This window comes from Triplophysa rosa, linkage group LG22, assembly GCF_024868665.1.
Source record: "Triplophysa rosa linkage group LG22, Trosa_1v2, whole genome shotgun sequence".
In the NCBI taxonomy this organism is placed as follows: domain Eukaryota; kingdom Metazoa; phylum Chordata; class Actinopteri; order Cypriniformes; family Nemacheilidae; genus Triplophysa; species Triplophysa rosa.
This window is the reverse complement of record NC_079911.1, coordinates 7,874,523-7,897,801: the sequence shown is the minus strand read 5'-3', so window position 1 is coordinate 7,897,801 and position 23,279 is coordinate 7,874,523. Positions and strand designations below refer to the sequence as shown.

The window sequence follows — 23,279 nt, the reverse complement described above, 5'->3', positions numbered from 1 at the left end:
TATAGTAGATTTCTTTTTGTTTCTTCGCAGGGTTTAAAACAAAACGTTCCATGTTATTTTCTTAAAGGTCTGCAATGTCTCTTATTTGCCACTGGATGGAGACATTTAGCCATCAGTCCGCCACATGAAAAAGAAGGTGAGATGTAGGTCTAAGAAAAAACATGGAATGACTAAATTGTAATAGAAAACAATTAAGTTATTTATTGACAGACTTTCCGACCAAAAAGTGCTGGCAGAGCGGTGCAGAGATTGCATCAAACATAGTATTATAATATTAGATAATATAATGCTGTTTACACCAAAAGTCACCTACTACAAAGGACACAGAGGCAAATATATAATATATGTATACTGGCTTAGTGGCTTTGTGCATGTAAAAACAACAACAACACACACAAAAAAAGGTTTGTATTGGAAACTTTATTATGGTCTCTGTGGGTCTCTATTGGTGATGGGTTCTATTATTGGTGATGGGTTCTATTGGTGCGGTGTTATCTGGCAAATGGGAACCAATGAAACGGCATTAAAATAAGACCTAAACTACAAAAGCGAAAATTTGTAATGGTTTTAATGGTAAACAGCTGATGGTCTATAATGGAGTATGTAAATGGAATTTGTGTTGCTTTTTACAGCGAGCATGAATAAGTGTGAGAAATGACACTGTTTTATTTAGATGTCCATATGTATTTTTTTACTGTTAATGCTCGTCTTCAAGTTTTATTGTGCATCATGCGAAGTACAATTACTCCCCCACTGGCTTTCCCTCTGTCATAGCCAGTGTTACAGACCAACCTCTCTCTCTCTCGCTCGCTCTCTCCTCTTTCTCACCCACCCACTCAAACATCCAGTTCTAGAAATGCTGTTTTGAGTGCAGGAACATCTGAGAGCAAAAGGGTTACATAGCTTTTGCTTTGCTGTTCTATGTGTTCACGTGTCAGGCTCAAACAATATGACAGGCGGCATTTGAATATCAGAATTTGCATTTGTGATTCCCTTCAAGTATATATCCTATAGACTGCACAGTTTTTCTTGTACACAAACAGAGATGCACAGAAAAATAATAATATATACTGAAAACTGGGAGATATGTTTGATCAAACCATTACAGCTTTAAAGCTTCAAAATGTTTTCTGAGGGGAAAATGAGTTCAAGGTTTCATGTTGATCCTCAAAGGCCTTCAATCCTTCATGATGCTACCTTAAATAACACAGTTTTAGAAAAGCTCAGTTTCCTTTAGAAGAGAGATTTCTGCTTTTGAAACATTAGACTCGCTGCCTTAATCATTTTGTTAGGATTGTTTTTGGCAGACAGCCTTCAGTTGGCAAATCATAACACTACTGGAATTTCATGCGAAGGCTACATTACATTACACTGGGATTTTTATAGTAATGATGACTTAACTTCAATATAATGTATCGCAATGTATGCACAATAATGTAATTTTGTACAATATCTTAACAGATTTGAATGAACCAAAAGACTCGATGGGTCTGGCAAATGATCTGATGCAATTGTGATGTAACAGTGTTGTGGAGGAAGTGTCAAATGCTTGTGTGTGAGGCAGAGAACCATATGGCACTGAATTTATGATCAGCTCTGAGGTTGAAGTATTTTTGAGGTCATAGAGCCACAGGTAAAGGAGGTCATGGGAGTGCGTTATGACTGAAGAAAAAGCGTTGAATATTTCATGAAATCTGTGCTCAGAAATAGAGACAAAGATGTCAGGCGAGACCTCCAGAGTCTGAGCTAACACGGTTGTGTTTCCATCAGATGTGTATGTTTTGTAGAATTACAAACTGGATCTAAAATACAAAATGTGGTATGGTAGGACAAGGCTATGACGTTACAAAGAACATGTCTGGAAAAATGCAAAGGGGCAATTCCAGCGTTATGGATGTGACATTTTCAGTTAAAACTTGAAATATACATTTTCAGGGAATGTATTACCAATATTGAATCATCTGTTTTACTTAAACCCCTGATGATAGAGTCCAGATATCAGAAAAATATCACATATGCACGACTTATGGACATCAACTTGAAAAGAGTGCTCGACCAAAACAAATCGCATCATGAAAACGTATGAAAAGTCTGATGAAGAGCCTGTGTGCTCGAAACGTTACACATTCTGGAAAAGTCTTTTGATATATTTGGAGCTTTGGTGTGCCGACTTTTCATACATTTTTCTAATATTTCTAAGATGGAAATGTTTGAGTATAACACACAGAACCTCCGCCACATTCATATTGCTTAACAAATAAACATGACGCACCTTGCATCCAACTGCCTATCTTTTACTAATGGGAATTCAAGCATTAACAAAATTAAGTATTGTCCCCACTGGTGAACATGTGGAGATGGACCTAATGAAAGTAATAAAAGTTGTGCCCACAGCGCTGAGGGAACTTGCAGTAGCAGGTGTGACAGAAATGCCCCCTGGCAGGGAGCTTTTTACACATCTGTGAATGCACAGTGTCTCTGCCACCACACGGTCCCCCGGGCCTGTCCTAAATCTGACATTCTGTTGGAAATATCAGACTGCCATTTGGAACGGTTTTATTAAAGGATTCTAATTTCAAGCTTTGAGTTCAAGCTGCGATGCTGGGAGCCGAATGCGTTCGTGCATTAGTTTCTCCCAGGCTTCTGTCTCTGTCAGAGGATGGATTTCAAGTGTACTGTGCTTATGAAGTAAAACCAATGCCCTGTCCCTGACTGGAGAATAGTCTTTTAAACACAGTCTACATATTTCCAATCCTTTCATATCAAATTGGCAAGCTACTGGTACTCAATATATTCCCCAACACCAAGTTTTTGAGAGATGGTGTCATCAGCAGTCATACATCAGGGAGGTAAAGACGTATCGCAGTGCAGTTGATGGCATCACTCATTAGTTTTAAAGTGATAAGGAGAAGGACAGTTTGGCAGGATGCCGGCGCCGGGAGCTCTGTACGGTCGCGACATTAGTCAGTTGATGAAAGCGATTCAAGAGCAGGTCAATTTTAATTGTTTATGTTGAATCCTATATCATCTTCATGAGTGCACTTGTATTGTTTTTCTATTGAAAGTCATGACAAACGACTTTAATGAATACAGAACAAAACATTTTGCATAGAGAAATTATGCCAGCCTTTTTTAAGGACCTTTTTTTTTCATTATGACTCAGATGTACAATACAGTAATTATAACTGGAAAAAAATGGACGCTTAGTTGTGATTTAAACAAATGAATGCAAAATAAGTTAATTGTCTTAAATCAGACTCCATTTTCTGAATACTTTTGGGCAATTTCATGCCCAAATGAAAAAAAATAAGTTTATTAAATTATCAACTAAAATGTTATGATGGTGTTTGGTTCAATGTATGTATAAACTAATGAATCCATAACTTTGAAATCGGTATGATCAATTTTATGCCTTTTACAAAGAAAGATGGGATTCAAAATACAACAAATCTCATAAATTACACTTGAAATATTGTTAAAATTGAAAATATTATTGATTTACATGTGGAAACATTTTTTAAATAGCCAAAAATATATTTATATTTAAAAAGTAGATTTAAACAAAATCTCAATATGTAAATATAATCCTTCTTATTAAATTATATATTGTTGTTTCGGTAGTGACACAATTTGGGGAGAGGAAGAATTTTTCAAAACTCTCTGAAATTACAATATGAAAATGAACTGCACAATTACTAGAAATGTGTACCTTTGATATTATACATTTTGCATATTTCTGGGGATTTTTTTTACAAGATGTTTCCAACTCTTATTTTGCACCAATTCTGTAGAATGGCCCATATCAGCCATAAAAAATTACAGCTCTTTATTGTTTTATTTAACAGAATTGTTAAATTACAGAAATAAACTGTTAGGCGTATACTAACATGAAAAACATTTAATTTTACTTTACAAAAAATGTTATTTTACAATATTTTTCTAGTGTCCCATATTCTGAAATGTTTCCGTTTTTATGGGTATTTTTACAGTGTACAAATGGCAGATTTGATAGCTCACAGAGCATATCCTTGGATGTTATCAGCAATATTGTGTTATCAGCTAAAGAAAAAATGATCAAGACAAGCCTTGCCTGAAACTTTTAAGTTTTAGCATGGATCGATAGATTTGGTTGGTTGCTAGGGGGTTATAGGTGATTGACATATACCCTGTATACAGACATAAGAACAGATATCTCTGAACGCTACGAACAATCAAAACCACATTATCCTCTCAATAATGACTCATAGCCCACACAGTTCCAGTGTAATTTTTGGAGTTAACATCATGCGTTTATTTTCAGCATTACCAGCAAAACCCGGAGTATTGCACAGTCCCTTGAAATAATTGCCTTGATCAATCCAACATCTACTGTCCATAAGCAAATACAGTAAATATGACCATATAAACACTGTTATGATGCTTCATACCCCTCATACAGTTTGATATACTTAGTGTAAACCGAGGTGCTATTTTACAGGAGTGTACATGTTTATGCGAAACAATAAAAAGGTTTAGATATTAGACAATTTTTCCTCTGCACCACAACTAAGAACAAATTCAACATGGATCTATTGCAAAAATATGTGGAAGATAGGAAGTATGTTAGGAAGGACGAAATCTCTGAGTCAGTATCATATAGGCAGCAAGTTCTACACCTGATTATCAACAAATTGTTGCTTTTTAATTAGCATTGGAGTTATTTGGAAGATTGTACATTTGCATCAGCTATAAGGTAACCACTGGGAAATGCCACATTTACAGGAGTTACAGTTTTTACAGATCAAATAGGGTATTAAATAAATCAGATGAAGAAACATCAAATAAAACAACAGTTCTTTTGGAAAATACGCAAGAAAGGATTAAGGTCATACGAGGCCTTCTCGCCACAGACACTGTTTTATAATTTTCACATTACACTGTTGCTACTTAAAATGCATGACACCACTAAAAACAATTACGATTTATTTTCTCTTCGTTGTAACATTAAGTAAAAATAAATATACTTGAAAACAAAGAATGAGCCATTTAAAAACTTCTAATTTCATATTGCGCAAACGCAAAATGTCTTCCCTAAAGATGCAAACATAGCGGTACGTCGAATCAGCATATGCATTACGGCAGAATACATATATGACGATAGGTCACAAGACACGCGAGAACCAATGAGATTCGTCACACCCCCATATTTGAACTTGCCTTGATTAGGTGGCTGTTATTTTCTCTCACAAACATATTTCATTTCAGATGACATTTATTAACCTCCTGGAGTCAAGTGGCTTACTTACTAAAACCTTGGACCCATTTAATGGCATTACAAAACCAGGACGAGACGGTGAACTACTCCTTTAAACTACTGATAAAACTGTAACTGATGTAAATTGCACTGTAGTATGTTAAATGCACGTTCAAGCACTGTTTATATATAGTACCATCATTTTTTATTTGCAGAGCCTTGTTTTCATTTGTCAGACCGCTGTGGGGCACCTGGCAAGCCCCCATTGGCCCAGACCATAATCCAACCTTGAAGATATGGGAATAAATACACATACAATATATATTTATATATACTGTATATTGTATAATATACAGTATACGTATATATAGTTTATATATAGCATCTCTCTCTCTATAATTCTTCTATATTCTCACTACATTTATATTCAGATTTTGACTATGAAATGTACTAAGCAATGATGCAACTGCTGATCTTACATCGGATCCTGCAAGCTGATTGGCTAGAGCCACAACTGAAATACTGTACAACAAGGCCAAAGACACTAGAAGCAAACACCGGTGCTGTGGTGCATTTTACTCTTAACAGTGTTTTTATCCCTCTTTTTTAACTGCAGTGTTTCTCATCAGAACATCTGGTCACAAAAAACACAAGCACACAGCATCTAAAACCTTAATTCTAGCGACAGATGTGCTATGGTTCTAAAGCGACAGTTTTATCGATATAGATCGTGTATTTGAGGAAGAATCCGTTCATGGCTTGTACGGTCTTGGAGTGTGTTGCCGTTTTCTGTTTGCTTTGACTCTTGTGGTGTCGGGAGTTTAGTTCTCAGCACCTGTTTCTCTTCAAACTGGACCTAGGAAGTTCCCTCTAGCCCGTCTGGAAATCTCAGGCAATGGGGCAATGGTTAGAGAGGCAGATGGATGTGCATGGCTGAGCTGTTGGGCCTGGCGGCCAGGATGTAGATAGCGCTTTCTCTCAGGAAGTTGTTCCAGGTAGCTGGTCTAAAATACACAAGAGAATCACAATGTAATGTTGGTGCCTCAGCAAGGCAACACATAGTCAAAGGCCTTAATAATACCTGGTATTGCGCTTGGTCGATCGGATCACAAGTGAACGAAAGAGACTCATACCTGTTTCCACCTGGTGTTTTAATCCATCTCTTGTGTTGTTATAACTGTGTCTACTTTTAACCACTTCTGTTCGGATTTCTTCGAGGGGAGGGTTAATTGGTGGCTAAATACAAAGGTTTTTCAGATACTTTGATCGAATGGTCTAAATAAGCGCATGCAATGCACATATGAACGTGACCGGAGACAGCAAAAAAAAGCGGTCTTTATTTCTGCTATGACAGCTGTAACCGCTCCATCTATCAGTTTCAAACGATCTCCAAATCCAGCATTATATCCACCGTTTAAGTAACATTCCTCATGAAAATGCAGTGAACAAACAGACACAGCTGAACTTCGCGAACGCAGTGCTCTCTTTCTCTCTTGCTCCAACTGGTTGAGATGTGCGCGTGCTCCTTCTCCCGCTCTCCCTGGTTGACACGTGGGCGTGCTCTTTCTTCTCGCTCTGGCGGGTTGACGCGTGGGCATGCTTTTCCGAGAGAATTGTCCAATAAGGGACTAAGAAAAGTTGTTACGAAACGGATTTTCGTGTTCGAAAAAAACCCTTTATGAAACTTATACGAACGCTGGGGAAGTGTATCGAGCACAGAAATAGGACCTCGTTTTTTAACAAGTTGATCATGTCAAGCATGAGAAGCCAGCACGTTTAACATTGTAAAGATGCCAGAATGCATGAAACATCGTTGCACATCCCCTTTAAATCCTGTCTGGATAATTATGTCCGTAGAAGGAGAGTAGGCGGTCACTTAGGGATGCTCGAACGCATTCAACCACATGCGCAACTACATCACGAACACACTCCGGTCGAATGCGTTTTTGACTACCTCTGGAAGTGGTCGAAAGTGGACAAGCTCAATACGTTTCACACCGTATTTACACATGTATTTAGCGTCGTCCAGTTGTGATCTGATCGACCAAAACGCATATTAATACTAGATGTAAACAACCCGAAAAAGTTAATATTTTTATTTAGCTACATTTTTATTTGGCCAGCTATATTGGCATCAAACTTCAATAATTTTCTTAAATTAAGCCAATTATAACTACTATACACTAACTGTAGCACCAGTCCATATTTGGTAGTTGACAAATAAACCGCAAGTGTACTGCGGTGTGACATAGCAAAAAGTTAGAAAAAAAACTAACAATTAAAAATAACATTATTATTTTTGTTTTTTAGTTTTTGCTGTCATTTCATAGGACACATGATATGGTATTTTACATGTGGAGAGCCTAAGACTCTTGTGCTGACATTCGGTCCCCACACACATATTAAAAACCGACACACACACACACATGTATGTTTTATTATCTCCGTGGGGACAGTCCATAGGCGTAATGAGTTAGGGTTAGGGTTATATACTGCACAAACTGTATATTTTATCCCCTACCCCTAACCCAACCCCTAAACCTAAAGCTCGTAGAAAACTTTTTGCATTTTCAAAAATTATCGTTCTGTACAATTTATAAGCTTTTGTGCCCGTGGGGACCTCAATTTTGGTCCCCACAGTGACACGAGTCCCCATGAGTTGGTGTGCATTCAGGTTTAGGTCCCCACTAACATATAAAAACCAAGTCCACACACACTAACCTGTTGTCATTTTCCATGGCTTTATCTCTGCTTCTCTCACTGCTGGAGCTGGCTGGACTGCTCTCAGATATTGGACCTACATGACTGATACTGCAGACGAAAAAAATCAAACAAAAACACACACCTTTTCATTTACTCTCTTCAACACACACAAACGCACACACACACACACACACACACACACACACATAAATGCACACGCGCACACACACAAACGCACACACACATAAATGCACACGCGCACACACACACACACAAACGCACACACACACACTACTAAACAGCTTACAGCAGACAGTGGTTTTACATTTACGTTTACATTTACATTTACATTTACATTTACATTTATGCATTTGGCAGACGCTTTTATCCGAAGCAACTTACATTGCATTGTATTATACATTTGTTTCTGACTATGAGTGCGTTTACATGCACAAAATAAATGGATATCTATCAAAAATCAGCTTAAAAAGAAACCTGTTTACATGTAATAAACCGGCTACGCAAAAAACTGCGTTTACATGAAAGTTTGAGACTTGCCGGGTTTCTCGCGTGCAGTGACGTCACCGTCGATAGTCTGTTTAGTCATTAAAAATGCAGCGGGAAAACGGTCAGAAGCTGTATTTTTATATCTCTTCTCGTGTCCGCAGTACCTGCATATGCAACAATAGTTCTTCATTTTGACGTTTCTACATCAACTGCATGATTCGAGAGCGGACTTTTATACGTTATTTTACTATTACTATTTACAGTATTTACTATTACTATTACTTAAAAACCATTCACGTACCGGCTGGCATGGATCGGCACGGAGTGGAACGATTAAGCAACGAGAACGATTCGGCGCGATGGTGGAAAAGTGATCATTCACTCAAAAGTTCTTTACAGAACCATTTCTTTCTTACCTTCTTATAACCTGAAGCGCCTTTTTCACCAGAAAGAACCGTTAGTGAAACAGAAAGGTTCTTCAGATGTTGAAGGTTCTTTATGGAACCTTTTAGACAAAAAAGGTTCTTCTATGTAAGGCACCTTTATTCTTAAGAGTGTACTGCAGGTATATATACTGTATATACTGTACTCATACTCTGCATGTCATTTAGCAAACTGTAATTCTAAATTTCATCCATTGAAATCAATTAATGTGAAATGTGAATTTGAAGCATGAACCAAAACTACAACCATAACCAATGCGTTAAAAAGCAACCCAAACATTTTATGTAGAACCAGAGCCACTGTGAGTTCAGACTCTTGAGCTTTGATCTCAACTCCTCGGTTGATTTTAATGAGCGTAATTTAGACCGAAAGCTTAGTCACGCCATTAATGCGCCAACCATCCACATATACAGTACATCCGCACACTCAAGAACTCATTTAACCTGCTCTGCTCCATTTTTAAGGGCTTCTGTGAGATTTATTCTCACATTTTTTTTTATTTTATCCCATTTATTAATAAATCGTATTGTATGCTTGCATGGTTAATTCATGTTCACGCTGAAAAAACTTGGATTTGGAAGCAGCTTGAACAGCTTTTTTATATGTAATCAAAACTTGTAATATGTAGCCAACAATTTCACCATGTGATGGGTTTTCCCAGATGGCATCACCTTTTCCGAATAACGCTTTGAAAATATTTAACGCAATTTACTGTCATCCTTCCAGCGTTACATTATACAATCACGCTCTTATTCATGTAAAAGCCTTTAAACCATTTGGGCGTGATTTTAAACGGTTGCTTTGACGCGTACAGTATAGATAAGCGTCTAGCTGCGCGGCGCAACGCTACAGCGGTTCCGTCTGCTGTATACACCTTATACACGGGCTAAAGGCTGCGTCACTGATCTCTGTCAGACAGCGCACTAGTATTACGTTCTCCTTCGTGCTTGAATGAACTAAAACACACAAAATTATGATTTAAAGCACATTTTGTTTAGTATTTTACTATTTTTGTAAGCACAAAGCAAATTGGGTAACGTGTCAGATCTGCGCAGAGCGTCAGCTCTTAAAGGGGCCGCATTCTTAAACATGCTGCTGTGACTCCTGTCACTTATGATAATCTAAGAACACAAGAAAAGAAGAAATCAATGTTTTTTGTAGCTTTAATGAGTATTCTTCTGTATTTAATTTAGAATTTAGCAAGACTGTAAAGTGTTTGAGAACTTCATTCAATTTCTTTATATTTTCTACCTGTTAGACTAACAGTGAGTAAATGTAAAGCTTTTGAGACTATTATTTAGTTTGATTTAATTTGTCAATAAGATGTGACCAATAAAGGGGGGGGGGGCGCTTTTTCAGTTTCAGCACATACCCCTCAAAGGTTCTGTGCACGGCCCCTTAAACCACAACCATTTAGTTCTTTAGATATTTTTAGACTTTGATTCTTTGGCCTCTGTTCTGGTACACAGAATGAGGTGATAATGATTACAATGAGAATGTTGCAGGGAAGTGCATGATGTTTCTTGGGAAGTCCATGCTGATGAAATAACTTACCCCACATTGCAAGGGGAGCACAATCCTGTGAGCCTGCAGCGCAAATGGACATTCACAATTGGCGGCGAGGTGGAAAAAACAACAAAGCATGGAGGATGATGTCAACACACAGACAACAGACAACACACACAATTCACAATTACTGCACAATAACAGTCAAAAACCTGGGCACACCTGGTTGGGCTTAAAGGGACCGTTCACCCAAAAAGGAAAATTCTGTCATGATTTACTCACCATCTAGGCTACTTTGAAGAAGCTGATATTTAAGAGTGCTTCCATTTGTGTTATTTTACAGCTTTGATGGCCTTACAAATATTCAAAAATGCAGAAAATGATATCAACAAATTTAAAGGAACAGTTCACCCCAAAATGAAAATGATGTCATCATTTACTCACCATCGAGTTGTTCCAGATCTGTATAAATGTCTTTGTTGTGATGAACACAGAGAAAGATAATTGGAAGAATGCTTATAACCAAACAGTTCTTGGCCATCATTGACTATAGGAACAATTACAATGGTAGTCAAAAGTGCCCAGAACTGTTTGCTTTTCTACATACTTGTAGAGAATTTAGCATAAGCCAAATGGTCGGAGTCATTGAAAGAAGAGCCATCAACCACCACTCCCTTTTGTCCTGGTTTCTTTTGCTATCATCATCAAAAGACCATAGCAAAAACCTGGCTCCAGGGGTCTGGTTTTAGAGTTTTGATAACGTTTTGTCTCTCTGTTGGATATTTACGACCCCTATGCTTCAAAGCATTGGTGAGAAGTCTCTGTCTCATCTCTAATTTAACATCTGAGGCTAACCAGAGAAATGACCCTGACAATAGGAACTTATGTGATTAAACTGTCCTTTTCTATACATATGTATCTAACTATCTAGGTTGTGTGTTGGCGCTCGTGCCATTTTAAATAGTCTGTCACAGTTAGATATACAAGTTTAATTCAGGCTTTGTTTGTATGCGTTCCATCTGAATGAATCATGACTTGTTGCAATTCAAACCTGTCCATTTTTGATATCTAAATGTTTGTCTTTACAATTCCTCCTTGTATATATTCCTTGTATATATACCTTGTGTGACCATAGAACACTTTCTTTTCATTATGTTATAATTGGGAATGATATTTTGTAAAGTTGCCAGGAGGTCATAAAGATGCAAATTAGCTGTTGAGTGGACAAAGAACCTCTTCCCTGCTCAACTCTGATTGGTTGATTCAAACTCAGGTGGGCCTGCCCTCTCGTGAGTTTAAATATCGAGCCTGCTCTGAAAACCTCGCTTCTCTCTTCTCTTCCGGCTTCGTCTCTTAGGAGACTGCCCTTCCCCCCCCTGGGGGAAGGGATGGAACAATGGACTTCTGCTGCCACGTGGTTAAGCCATGCAGGCCTATCACGAGGCCCGCAACTTTCTGCAGGACAGCCTTTCTGAAACCTTTTGAACAATTCCATCTCTACACGCGCATACAGATATCGGTCCAGCACAGAGCTTGCAAGTATCCGTTTCTATTCTCTCTCTCTCTCTCTCTCTCTCTCTCTTCTCACTCCTTCTACCTCCGCGCTACCAAGCGTATTTGTGTTTAAATGTTTTGTTCGTTTTATGCGATCGTAATTGTTTTGTTATCATGTAGAGTAGAGTTTAATAAACGACCATATATATATTAATTTGTGATGGGTTTTCTGTATTCACACTCACAAACTTGGTCCCTTCTACTGTGTTTCGATTCGCTACCTTTGCTCTAAATCCTGTTTGGTAAAGTCACGTTACTTATGGCCATGAGATAATGTAAAGTATATAATATCAATGAGGCATTTGCTGGACGAATGCATACAAGTATTGTTATGTTTTATATTACTAATCAGAGACCGTAAAATATGTATATTTGATCACTAAACTAAACTAAACTAATTCCTTGACTGAAATGGATGTTTTAAATAACTCATTTCATGGATATGATCTTGAAAGATCTGGTGGAGAACCATATTTGGTGAGCTTTGCTCATCAATATAATAACGTTAGCTAAAACCGCGACATACTTCAAAGTATCTTCTTTTGTGTTCAACAGAACACCGAAATTTACAAAGATATTTTTCCTTTTTGCAAGCATTCTTCCAAATATGTTTCTCTGTGTTCATCAGAACAAAGACATTTCTACAGATTTGGAACAACTTGATGGTGAGTAAATGATGACATCATTTTCATTTTGGGGTGAACTGTTCCTTTAAGTTCGTTGTTATCATTTTCTGCATTTTTGAATATTTGCAAGGCCATCAAAACTGTAAAATAACACAAATGGAAGCACTCTTAAATATCAGCTTCTTCAAAGTAGCCTAGATGAGAGCTTTGGCAGTTTCTCAATATTATTCATTAGCAGGAGATCTAGGATTTTTAAACGGTATTAAAAGAGTTCTAATGTGCTGGACATTTGTTGGCATGCTTTTCCTTCATTATCTGGTCCAACTCACTCATTTAAAAACAGTTAATTAAAATGTTTGATTTGGGAAGAAATGAAAGCACACGCACAAATTATTTTCTCTTCAAAGACAATTGATCAACTATGAGAAACGTTTTATTTGAGTGTGTCCCAACTTTTGACCGATAGTGTACATCTGTAGGTATGTCAGATCTACATAAATATATCAAATGAAACACTTTCTGGCACATCAGTAAAGTCGCACTCGATGTTTGGATTTGGCTAAACTGATGGCGTTTTGAGAAATGAAGGGTTCAGATAAACACATGATGCATTTGAGGTACCCGGCTTCATTACCCTACAAATCACTGCAAAATGCATCATTTTGACTCCACTGGGCTCTCAGAATTCTGAATTCTGATATCACGGTCAAAATGTATTTTGTTAAGCTCTGTCCTTGTCCTGTTTTTTTCTGTAACTGAAAAACTTTTTCTCTTCCGTGCCACAGATGGGTTACCTCAGCTGTTATGTCATCCACAGTGCGTTATGCATTAATTCAGAGTCAAAACTGACAGCAAATGTGGCATTTAAATGATTCATATTCCCTCAGCAAAGCTTCAGAAGGCAAAGTTAGGCTTTAATTCATGAGCAGAGATGTGGGATACATGCTAATAAAGCGAGAGCAGTTAGTATTGGCTGCCTTTGACATGCCTTTAAAAACTCCCTTGATCCCATATTTTTCGCCCAGACACCAGACAAATTGCATGGCTTCCTGAAACGATTTTTAAGGATTTGTCTGAAGTTCATTGTTTATTGTGTAAGTAGCCATGATTACCCTACAGTAAATGACTGTCAAATGACCGACTCACCTGACATTGCAGGACTGTGACTCTTTGTTAATCTTGTAGAACCAGGAGGTTTGTGCCCGCTTGGCTTCTCCAGCAGTGATGATTCCATCTTTGTCCTGGTCTAGACTCTGAAACACAGCTCGTGCCCGGTCCCTCTCCTTCGCCGTGAGAATTCTTACCAGAGAGTTCTGGTTAAAAAAACAAACAGAAAAATTTGATTGGCATTAACACAAGCTGGATTTTGGGACGGTTTTCACAGGAGATGAAGTAATACGTGACATAATGCGTCCACATGAGGAAATACAAAACTGGTACTTAAGCAAAAACTGGATTTTTTTGGCAAAGCCAGAAATAGGTATCTGTTACTTTCAATAATTTTTACTTAAATTTTTTAAATTATGTTTTCTGCCTTTTTACTCTTAAATGCATTTTTTTACAACATTCCAGCTGATTTCAGCAAAATACAAACATTTCATTCACAAAATGTTTAACATCCCCACATGGCTTTTAGTTACATTTATTTTAGAGTTATGAGAATTTTATGCACCTATGGTAAAATCATTTTGAGTCAGGTTGTTTAACATATTTGGCTAAATGCTTTATAAGAGGGTATGCATTGATGTCACTTTACCACATGAACACGCCCCTTCGAGTGGCAAAAAATGGCTGCTTACAAAAGGAGAAACAAAGAAACTGGGAATAAAACACGCAATTATTTGCTGAAATTAAAAGCAGTTGGACTCGACGGTGATCTTTATGACTTGCATAGGAACCAGGTGTCCTTGGAACCTAAAATATTGCATGGAATTGCATTTCCTGATAGTTTTTTCCCTGATTTCAACGCCGGGGGAAATACAAAAAGCAAAGCATTAAGTAAACATTTTCTACCCGAGCAAAACACGTTTAGTGGTTTAACAAACTGAATCTTACAAGATTTACATTGCTCTTCTAAATGTTTACGGTACTGACAATCCAAAATAAATGTTTGTGTTTATATAATATGTGTGTGTGGCTTGTTTATTTATGCACATATCTAAATACACAAATATGCATGTATATATTTAAGAAATATAAGTAATATATATTCAAAGAGTTCATTTGCAAAAACAGATAACTCCGTTTTAAAAATATTTTTAAAATCATGTGTGTTTTATTGTGCATTTCAAATAATATCAATCAAACTGCAGTTGGGTTGTTTTGATTATGTAATAATTACTCAAAAAATGCTGTGTTTGCAAATAAACTCTGAATTTATTTTTATAGGCCTACATATTGTAAATTATATTTAAATATTAATTGTGTATTTATACATATTTGTTATATTTAATAATTAATTGATTTGACAGCACTAATAACATATTTTAAATATTTTCTATTAATCTGATATATGAATGTTACTGAGCATTGCCTTCTCTAACACGTTTTACCACAGTTAAAGGGACATTATTTACTAGCCCTTATGTTATTACAAACCTGTGTGACTTTCTTTCTTCTGCAGAACACAAAAGAAGATATTTTGAAGAACGTTGATAACCAAACAACACTGGCCCCGGTTGACTTATGGACAAATTGTGGTCCACAAAAGAGTCTTTTTTAACAACATGAGGGTAAATAAATCATGACAAAATTTAGATTTTTGGCTAACTATCCCTTTACATCTGTTCTGTTGATTTAACAAATATTATGGAATCCGATAAATAAAAAAAAATGCTGCATAATTTTGACTACAGTCGATGCATTAAGAAAACAATCGCTGTCTCACTTCACCTCAGTGCGGAATTTCTGCAGGACTGAAAGTGTCTCGTGGTAAAGGAAATCAGACCACTCAATCTGGCCCTTCTTCTCTGGATCCAGAGCTGCGAACTGGGCCAGCACCTCCTCTTCCTCCTCATCAGTCAAGTCTCTGTCAAAAAGCTGCTTGGTCACAAAGTGCCTGTATTGCAGAAGTTCATCTGATACCAAGCACGATTCTGAAGAAAAAGTAGGCGAGAGAGAAAATAGGGCTTCATCGATCAACGGAACAGAGACTCAGGCATAATTACAGAACTGACATGATAAATTAGCATACCTTTCATTAGCTGCTTTCCTTCAATTCACAAAGCAATACAGTACATTCAAACCACGACCACAGAAAAAAGCTATTAGAATAATCCTGAAATAAACACCTGGAATGATCTTGCACTGCTTGAAGGTCTCCATTAGACTGTACATTTCCTCTTCTGTGAGCAGCAAGTTCACATTATCCTAGAGCAAAAGACGTTCAGTTTTGTCACAGCAAAAAGAGAATCACTTTTAAAGGAATATTACATAACACCACTTTCAATGTTAACTAATTTCACTGGTGAAATGGGTATTTTGTATGAAAGAATGATTTTCAAGTTTTGTTGAAGCTATAACTGATCGGATTACACAAATGTCTGGTGTAAAAGGGAAAGCTGTCAGTTAAAATGGATTCTATTCATTAAATTAGTTAGTGTTCTAGTTAGTTAGTGTTCATTAGTCACAATAAATAAACAATGCATATAAGTGAGAATTATTACCGAAATGGTAGACGTCTCTTATTACAGAATTTATGTACGAGGGGACGATTAAATTAGATTATTTTTTCCCATTTTATTTTTAAAGGGGAGGTCTGATGGAATTTCACTTCTACTCTAAGCGGTAGACCAATCACAAAAGACTGGCTCAGCTTGACCAATCAGAGCGTTCTGGAAGGAGGGACTTCATAGAACCAGATACTCAACAGCCTGTTTTCTGAGAATCGAGATGACGGTGTAAAACACAGGTGAAATGAGTGATATATAAAGCATTTAAAAAAAATCAAAACATGAACACCTATTGTGTAGCACATCATAAACATAATAAACACTGCAAAAAATGACTTTCTATACTTAGTATAGTTGTCTTGTTTTCCAGTACAAATGTCAAAAAATTCTTGAATCAAGATGCATTTTCTTGATGAGCAAAACGACCCAAGAAAATACAACTTGTTTTTAGAACAAAAATATGAAATTTCAGTGAATTTGTACTTAAAACAAGCAAAAAAATCTGCCAATGGGGTAAGAAAAATAATCTTGAATTTAGTGACTAAGAAAAAGGTAAACCTTAATTCAAGATTATTTTTCTTACCCCATTGTCAGTTTTTTTTGCTTGTTCTAAGCAAATATTCTCTGGAATTTCATATTTTTTGTTTTAAAACAAGACTTATTTTCTGAGGTCATTTTGCTCATCAAGAAAATGCATCTCGATTCAAGAATTTTTAGACATTTGTACTGGAAAACGAGACAAAAATACTAAGTAAGAAAGTCATTTTTTGCAGTGAAGACTTTGAAAAATAGGCAAAATAGGACCCCTTTAATATATAATTTCACCTCAAAATGTAATTTTAGGCTTAACGGCACTGTAAAAATATATTTAAAAACCTATAATATTCTGGCAGTGCCAGAAAAATACCGTAAAATAATTGTTGGTAAAGTTAAAGTATGTGTCTCATGTTATTTTACACCCGACTTGTAAATTTGCAATCTATTTCTGTAATTTGACATTTTACAGCATTTAAAAAAAATATGTGAAAATTTGATTAAAAAAAAGTAGATTTACATTTCAGACAGTTTAAATTGTCAGCTCTGACAAAAAAGATCAAGCATCCATCTTGCACAAAGCCTCTAAAAACATACTACATTCATTATCTTCAGCAGCAGGTGCTTCTATCTCCTGCATTGGCTCTAAAAACAGTAACAGTCTGTGAATTACAAGTAATAATCAACCCGACTAACTCGTCTCATTATGGAATCTAATGAGTTTGAGGTGTAAGAGCGCCATCAGAGATTAAACATCGACTGGTCCTTTCATATCAAATGCAAAATGAGATTTTTAACTGGCTCAAGCTCTGTCTGCAGGCTTTCATAGCCCAGGGAGAAACTGTGTTTTCAATCAGCTTGTCCCAGTCTGATGAGAATTCATGTGAATAGTGACACAGCAGACGGGAGGGTTGGTGTCAGAGCTACTTTACCTCCATTTCCTCTCAGTTGTGTCTCATATGGCTATGGGAAACGTTCCGCCTTTAAGGGTGATGATTGAAATGAGATTTAGTCGCATGTTCGTTTGTTTTCTCCAAAGACACAGGTCAAAATCCCCAGAATGAAGAACAATAATGTTCAGTAAGAGGTAGGTACTCCCTATAGGCCTCCTACATAATGTGCAGTGTAGAGAATGTTGCATAGTATACTATATCTCACAATGCAATTTCAGAGGTTTATTGTTTTTTTCTGATTGAAGTTTTAAAACATTATGAAACACCAATAAATACACCATAAATATTGTTTATATAAATGTATAATTTGTACTCATGATCACAAGAAACTGAGCTTATTTTTGAGGTTTTCTATATTGCTGTGACATGGCATCACACATATGACAATAATTAATGAATCAAACTCCAGCAGAAATCCAGAAGATGAAGCCAGTGTAAAGTGCACAAGCACAGTTGGATTTGCTATAGAATAGACCATGAAAACACTGTCTGAACACAAAGCAGCCCTGCTGGGTGACATTTCCAATCCACAAAACCTCCAATGATGTCAGAACACACATTAACAAGAGGAAAATGATCACAGAAATATATCCACAGTAATGAAAGACGGGGACAGCTGGGAAGACAACACACTGCAAATCCATTCCAAGATTATTCCTATTGACCGCGTGTCCAAATCAGAATATGTAAGTGGTTTGGTGTGAAAAAATGCATTTTGAAAAAACTAAAGAGGCAACTGAGCGCAAATTGAGAGCAGGTGGCGAGCGAAAAGTGAGAAATAAAAAATCCGGGGTGGAGTTGGATCGGAATAATTACATGATACTTTGAGCAAGAAAGGGAATTTCATGTCTCACATTTTCTAAATCACCTTATCTCAGTTTTCATTGTGATGTCCATCACATTCCTAATCATCAAGGATTTTATTTGAAGTTATTTTATTACGAGTTATTTAAAAATGGTTGATCTTCACACCAGGTGCATGTCATATCAGATCAAGCTCTTTTATTGGTGTTTTTACTACGGAAGTGCTGTAATCATCTAAATTGTCACACAGCTAATAATAGTGCTAATTCTATTGACCGGAGAGTTGCCGTGACAACAAGCGCCAAAATCAGTTTGACAACCCAGCCCGGACTCTCTTAAAATGAATTTTACACCACGGTCTTCATGCTAAATGCTAAATGTCATGCCTGCGTTCTCTATGCCTCTGTATTTTCTCATTAAGACCCTGGCTTGTCCCAAAGCACGGAAATACACTTGAAGATACAGGATGATATTACATGATATGAAAAGGAATTTAAACATTTGTGTTCCTTAAAAGCTATACAGCACTCTAAACCCCAAGTCTCAATATCTAAAGTCTTTGATGCGCACACACACACATGCAGACATGTGGATAAGGCAATAGCACAGCCCAAAATGAACACTCGTTTAATGCCAAACGTTGGCAAAAAAGAGCTTTGGTGAGGAAATATCGGTTGCGCAACAGTTGGCCAGTATTTTGTGAGGAACTGGAACATAATACATGGTTTATGTCTTACGATAAAAAAACATCAGAACACAAAAGGAGATGTTTTATAGAATATTGATGACCGAACAACGGCAGTACCCATTGACCTGCATTGGTTTTGTGTCTATACAATAGAATTAAATGGGGACCAGTGTTGTTTGGTTACCAACATTCTACAAAATATCTTCTTTTGTGTTCTGCAAAAGAAAGAAAGTCAGGTTTGAAATGACAAGAGTATATGATGACAATGTAACGAGGAAGGCGGGACGAGAGCCGTGAGGGAACGGTGCGAGGCCGGTGATGCGAGTGATAATGAGTGTCAGCTGCGCGTTGCACCGTTCCCTCACGGCTCTCATCCCGCCTTCCTCGTTACAAACAACATTTTCATTTTTGGGTATACTACACTTTGGACAACTGTACTGAAAAACAAGATAAAACCATTTTTAGCAAGTTTAATGGCCAGTTAGAATTGTTTTCTGCCCAGTTAATTTTCTCAATTCACCCACCATTGGCAGGTGTGAAAACGCAGCAGGTGGTAGTGAGGTCAGAGTGAGAAAACTAGAACACAAGCTGCGATCGAGTCCTCCTAGGAATTGCGAGCCAGACATTTCGATAACAGCAAGTGCCTCACGTTTTGTTCAGAGAGATGTTTTCACAGCTGTTAATGCAACGCGGGATACAACCTATTTGCGGGTGTGAGTCTAGCTGGAAGCCTGCAAGTGCTTCATGAAAGTGAGTGTTGTTTGCAACAGGCCCTCGCCATACTCAAAGTGTTACAAAAAATCGTACGCTCTCCGAACGTCAAACAATTTATTGAGGCAGCCTGCGTGAGCGAGATAAGCTCTCTACTTGACTCTGAAGGAGGCTTGCGCGCTTTGACAGGCCACTCTGTAATTTTAGTCCCGGACTCTTGTAATGCAGAGATGAGAAGCGGCACTTAGAAGAGTGCACAGGCCCTCTAGCATAACACAATCATCTTGACAGACTCATCTTAGTGGTGACCTTTGAGAAGTGCTCTTACTGTATATGGGATCTGTGGATATGTCCAAAGCACAGGTGGTATATATAATTGAAAAGCTACATATCGGTATTATTGCAGGTATATACAGTTTTATATAAAGTTTGTTCACTTGTGCACTTACATTATCCCGAATGATTCCAACTAGGGCTGTCACGATTATGAAATTTGGCTGACGATTAATTGTCTAGTAAATCATTGCGATTATGACAATTAATTGTCTGTTTTAGGGCTTTGACGATTATGGCGATTAATTGTCTGTTTTAGAGCTTTGACATTTAATTCTCATACATTTTTTATTCAGCATTGAAACGGCCATATTGTTCTGAATATAAAAAAATATGTTTTTTTTTGTTTGGAAATACATCGGAAAATATTGGTTTATCATATACTTAAGGTTTAGGCTTTTACCTGTCAATAATACAACCTCCAAATACTTGTAAATTAAGTAAGTTGATCAGGAGTGAAGCCACCATTAAAATGCTATCAGTCATGGAAATGCTTCTAGTCTGTTTTTTTCTCACTTACAAGACAGAAATGATCCAGCTTCAGTTTAAATATGTAATATAAATCTACGACACTGTCAATCACCAGATACTGCTAGCAACCCTGTCATCTCTAGGAATCTCAGGCACTCCTCTCCGCTGGTTCAAATCCTACCTCTCTGGCAGATCCTTCAGGGTGTCATGGAGGGGCTCGCTGTCCACCGCTCACCACATGATCACTGGGGTCCCTCAGGGATCGGTGCCTGGACCGCTGCTTTTTTCCATCTACACGACATCCTTGGGACCCATCATACGGGCACACGGCTTCTCGTATCACTGTTATGCTGACGACACCCAGATTTACATCTCATTTCACCCAGACGATACCACTGTAGCAGCTCGCATTACAGCCTGCCTAGAAGACATCTATGCCTGGATGAAAGAGCATCACCACCAGCTGAACCCTGCCAAGACAGAAATACTTGTGTTTCAGGAACACCCCACTGTGCAACACGATCTCACCATCTAACTTGGCAATACCCCAATCACTCCTTCCAAAACAGTCAGGAACCTCGGAGTCATATTTGATGAACAGCTTCAATGATCACATTGCAAAGACAAAGCGGTCATGCCGATATGCCTTATTCAACATTAGAAAGGTTAGACCCTAACTCACTGAGCATGCGGCACAACTCCTTGTCCAGGCCCTGGTCATCTCAAGGTTGGACTACGGCAAAGCTCTCCTTGCTGGTCTTCCTGCAAAGGCTATCAAGCCACTCCAGCTGGTTCAGAACGCAGCAACAAGCCTCGTCTTCCAACAGCCCAGAAGGGCTCATGTGACGGCACTTTTCATCTCTCTCCACTGGCTACCGGTTGAAGCCCGTATCAGATTCAAGTCACTAATGCTTGCCTACAGGACTATCACTGGATCTGCACCGGCATACTTTCACACCCTCCTACACTCCTACACCCCATAAAGAACCCTGCGTTCAGCAAATGAGCGCCGTCTTGTATTGCCTTCTCATAAGGGCAGTAAATCGCTTTCCCGCTCATTCTTCTTCACAACTCCTTCCTCGTGGAATATTCTTCCTAACTCAGTCCGGTCAACCACATCTCTCACAACATTAAAAAAAAACTACTTAAAACACATCTCTTCTGTGAATACTTGACAGACAAATGAAAAAAATATCTCTTTCTCTCAACAGGTATTGGTCTGGCTTTTGTTGAAACTAGTAACTTTGTATTAGCACCTATTGTATTATTGCTCCTGTGTGACATATCACTTATTGTTTGTTTATGTTGTTGCTTTGAAACATTAAGAAAATAATCATTTTGATTTCATATGACCCTAATTATGGCCCTAATATATATTCTTATTCTATATGTTTATAGATGGATATTGTAATTTTATTATGTGTTTTGAACAGCACTTTGTTCGGTGTAAGCTGAATTAAAATGTGCTTTAAAAAAAAATCCTACTACATACAACCGCTGCTCGCAGAAGAGCTGATATGTGATTCTATAATACACACAGTGTGTGTTTATAGTCTGTCGATGTGCATATGCATTTATTCATGAGGTTACAGAGATAAAACTCACGCAGTAATAGCAACTCCAACCGCTGGTAGTGTGGGCTGTTTCTCTCATCTCCTGCAGGGCTTCTGTACTCAGGTAGCCCATCTCCCGCAGACAGCCATCGTGGAAAACCCGCGTACACATCCGGCAGGGGAAGAGATCGTCCGCCGTCCAAACTTCACACACATCGCACATCTCATCATTGACAGGCTGATCAGAAAACAATGGGAGAGCACACACACAAATCATTCTCTACATAGCAATGAGACTGTTATTGATTTACTGACAGAACCCCCATAAAGCACCGAGAATCTGTGTAACTACACATCACAGAAAGTGGTGACTCACCAATCACACAACACTTCCATAATCAACATCCATACTTTCCTCAATTAGTTCCTTTCCATTAAAGGTCACCAAATGTAGAAATAATCCCTCTTGACATTCAATGTTCTCCCATTGAGCAGAGAGTTACAGCATTTGAATCTGCATGTGGTTCACTTTCATGTCATGATATGTGGAAACCATGCAGGTTTGATGAATGTCACATAAGGTAAGATTTCATACATTTCATATGTTACAGAAACTAATTAGTGTTATCGAATTATTTGCATTTTTATGTTCATCTTTATAAGTCCAAAATTATGCATTAATATTTTTAAGTGACCAATAAAATCAGAATAAAGAAAATAAATAAATTATCATTACACCACCACAGTAATAAAAGCATGACGTTAAGTACATTTATTTATTAAAGGGACAGTTCACCAAAAATCACCTAAAGCAGCCTCATGTCAATCCAAATTTGTACAACTTTGAAGAACATAGAAGAAGAAATTTAAAGGGGTCATATGGCGCGAACATGTGTTTTTTGTGTCTTTGGTGTGTTATAAGTTGCCCATGCATGTATTAGACACGTAAAAGTGTAGGATCAAAAGATGCATTCTATCTAAAAGCGAA

General features: G+C 37.6%; 1 protein-coding gene across 2 annotated transcripts in view; it reads right to left on the bottom strand.

The window, feature by feature from the left end:
- Positions 1 to 4,239: 4,239 nt before the first annotated feature.
- Positions 4,240 to 23,279, bottom strand: part of phf24 (PHD finger protein 24) — a 36,599-nt gene continuing 17,559 nt past the window's right edge. Inside the window, exons 3-9 of one of the 2 annotated variants that reach the window (XM_057321770.1) lie at positions 22,344 to 22,529; positions 15,864 to 15,942; positions 15,466 to 15,668; positions 13,720 to 13,886; positions 10,442 to 10,474; positions 7,955 to 8,044; positions 4,240 to 6,237 (exon numbers count right to left, since the gene is read on the bottom strand). In XM_057321770.1, the coding sequence (XP_057177753.1) occupies positions 6,141 to 6,237; positions 7,955 to 8,044; positions 10,442 to 10,474; positions 13,720 to 13,886; positions 15,466 to 15,668; positions 15,864 to 15,942; positions 22,344 to 22,529 (855 nt within the window). In that variant the 3' untranslated portion in view covers positions 4,240 to 6,140. The remainder of the gene's footprint in view (positions 6,238 to 7,954; positions 8,045 to 10,441; positions 10,475 to 13,719; positions 13,887 to 15,465; positions 15,669 to 15,863; positions 15,943 to 22,343; positions 22,530 to 23,279) is intronic. The other variant, XM_057321771.1, reaches the window with a different exon arrangement.